A 2,746-nucleotide genomic window follows, 5' to 3' on the forward strand; every position below is an offset into this window, starting at 1 on the left:
GGACACAGAGACCCTTCGGGTGCCTCCAGCCACGCACCGGGATCTCCGCTCGGGGCCAGCTCAGGGTGCTGCAGGCTGTGTACTTGGTGAACTTGCTGAATGTCTAGCCCAAGCCTTGCAGAGGTTCTTTTATTTTTTTGCATAGAGATTTATAGGAGCCCCTCGCACCACCTGCCCCGTCTGCTCTCCCTGTCAGTCTGGGTGACTGCGGGTGAGCCTGGTCTGGCTCCAGCTCTGCACCCTGTGCCCCAGAGAAGCTTGCTGAGGAGCAAGCTGCTGCACCCTGTGCACCATGCAACCTTCCCATCCTCTGTAACTATGGCTATGGTAAAACTGGCTTCCATCACTTTCAGTCCTCGCTCATCTGTCATCGCTAAGAAGGGCTCAAAGAGCATAGGAAAAAAAAAAAAAGCCCTGTTCTTATCTGGTGTAGCAAAGATTTACTGGAAGTAAATCCTAATTCAAGTGTAAATCTACTTCCATTGAACAATTCTCTTCATAATATTGCTGGGATTAGAGAGTTTTATGACTTTTTAAAGACACTACACAAATATCCGCAACATAATTTCATCTAGTTTATACCACCAATTATTAAGGAATGATAAATTCAGCATTATGTATTCTAATGGGTAAGAAAGATTTAAAATGAGACACTGTGACAGGATTATAATTTGGAAAAGGCTTTATGAAACAAACATGAGAATGTGCTGTAGCTTTTCCAGAATGGTTAAAATCATACTGCCCTGAAAAAATTCTGGAAACAGTGTCTTTAGCATTGGCATTGAGTTCAGAAAAAGTATGCATGTATTTTTTTATCTTTTTTTTTGTCTTTTTTTTAATATGAGATAGACCAAGCTTAAAACTCTAAACAGCAGTAGGTAGAAAAAGTTTAAAATTTTAAATATTTATATAACTAGAGAAATTACTTCTATTCCTTTTAAAAGCCAATATTATACATAAAACTAGTCGATAATTTTTCTAGACCTTTATTGTTCCCTTCATCGTCCATTCATCAACTCGGTAAATATCGTAAGCAGTCGGTGCCCTTGAAAACACATCATTAAAATAAAACTAAGGTAAAACCAAAGGGAAAAGGTTCTGCTCATACACTGCATTGAGTATGCTAAATGCTCGTTATTAGCAAATGAGTTTGCTTCCCAGATAGATTTCAGCTGAGCATCATAAACATTTTCCAGCATCCCATTTTGTACTCATAACTAATTTAAGGATTTTTTTTCCTCTCTCTTTTCTTTTAAATAAATGTCCAAGCAAACACTTCCGACGAGCCTCCTTGGCTCCTGTACTCCATAAATAATCCAACAAACCCAAAAAAGGACAATTTAATTACACGCTAAGATTAAGTGTTCCACGTACAGTACAACATTTACTGCAAAGGCAACTGCAAAGGCAACATTTTAACCTCTTTTTGCTTCAGACCCTCGAGAAGCATCATTTGTGGTCTCCCACTCGCAGGCTGGGGTGGGTTCCGCTTCGTGCGGCGCCTGGCGCTTGCCCCACTACCGCCGCCACCGCTCCACGTTCCCTATGTAGTCAGTGCTGGAGCTGTTCTCTCCCTGCTCCCTCAGGTGTGCCTGCTTCGCCCGCAGGATCTTGCGCTGCTCCTGGCGTTTCCGCCGCGCCTCCTGGTGCTCCTTCTGCCGCATGTACTGGTAGCGCTGCAGAAACAGGTCTTTTGCATAATCGTACAATTCCATGTCTAAAAAATTGAGGGCCTCGATGCGCTGCTGAGTCTGCTTGTCTATCTCCACGCTGGAGGCCCTTGTGCTATTGTACTGCGTGAACGGCGAGATGAAGTTCATGTTGAAAGTCTTCTCAAAGAGATACTGAGTCTTGCGCTGGAACTCGGTCAGGCCGAAGAAGGCCATTCGCTTCAGGTTCTCCTTGGCACTGTCCAGCAGAACTTTATTTCTCTGTTCCTCGGGCATGACCGACAGGTTGTAGCATCCCACCAGGCTGAGGTCGGAGAGCATGCGGACCTGGCGGTTGTTGGCCAGGTTGTAGGGGCAATCCATGAACTCCTGCAGGGAACAGCCCGACCAGTCGTCCCCGGTGTAGCAGCTGGGCAGCTCCTCGGTGGTCGGGGACCGACCGTCGCACACGTGCAGAGATGCCTTCCACGTCGCTCCTCGCTGCACGTGGCGCCATTCGCTCAGGTATCGGGACACGGGGTCACGCAGGATGGTGATATAGTAGAAATTCCTGCCAAGAGAGGGGGAAAACAGAGCGTTTAGTAACGTGTGTCTCCAGCTCACAGTGCATTAACATTCAAAATCAATAGACACTTGGAGATGCACTTAAGAGGCTTTCAGGAGTCCTGCTGCAGGGCGCTGCCCTACGTGCTCACCTCCACGGGCTGAAGGACAGCAGAACAGACTCCTCAGAGGAGTGGGAAGGATTGTGTCTACCTGCACACACAGAGCTGTCTCTGTTTAGTGGGTGTTGCCTCTACAGGGGAGAAAGGAATCCACGATTTCCCTCTGTGCATACACATACTCCTGCTGGTGCCACAACTGATGTTCTTGCCAGACCTTGGGAGAATAATTGAAGTAGCTCCTAGGATGTAAGCCCCAACCTGAGCAGGACACAGACAGCTCTGATTCTTCTCATTTCCTTGTCCTACATTCCCCGATGAGCCGCTGTGGGTCTCAGCTGCATGAGCTCCACCTATGAGGAAGACATTTCCTACAGGACATTTCCTTTCGCAGACCAGATAAATGGGATGTGC

At 46.8% G+C, this 2,746-nt stretch overlaps 1 protein-coding gene across 1 annotated transcript; it reads right to left on the reverse strand.

Moving 5' to 3' along the window:
• Positions 1-517: 517 nt before the first annotated feature.
• Positions 518-2,353, reverse strand: LOC103803553 (heparan-sulfate 6-O-sulfotransferase 2; the record flags this gene model as incomplete). The annotated part of the gene is made up of 2 exons (XM_009076119.1): positions 518-2,223; positions 2,330-2,353. Coding segments are annotated over 2 exons (730 nt in total), but the record flags the coding sequence as incomplete, so codon positions are not given.
• Between the last annotated feature and the right edge of the window lie 393 nt (positions 2,354-2,746).

This window comes from Acanthisitta chloris, unplaced genomic scaffold (assembly GCF_000695815.1).
Source record: "Acanthisitta chloris isolate BGI_N310 unplaced genomic scaffold, ASM69581v1 scaffold6656, whole genome shotgun sequence".
NCBI lineage: Eukaryota > Metazoa > Chordata > Aves > Passeriformes > Acanthisittidae > Acanthisitta > Acanthisitta chloris.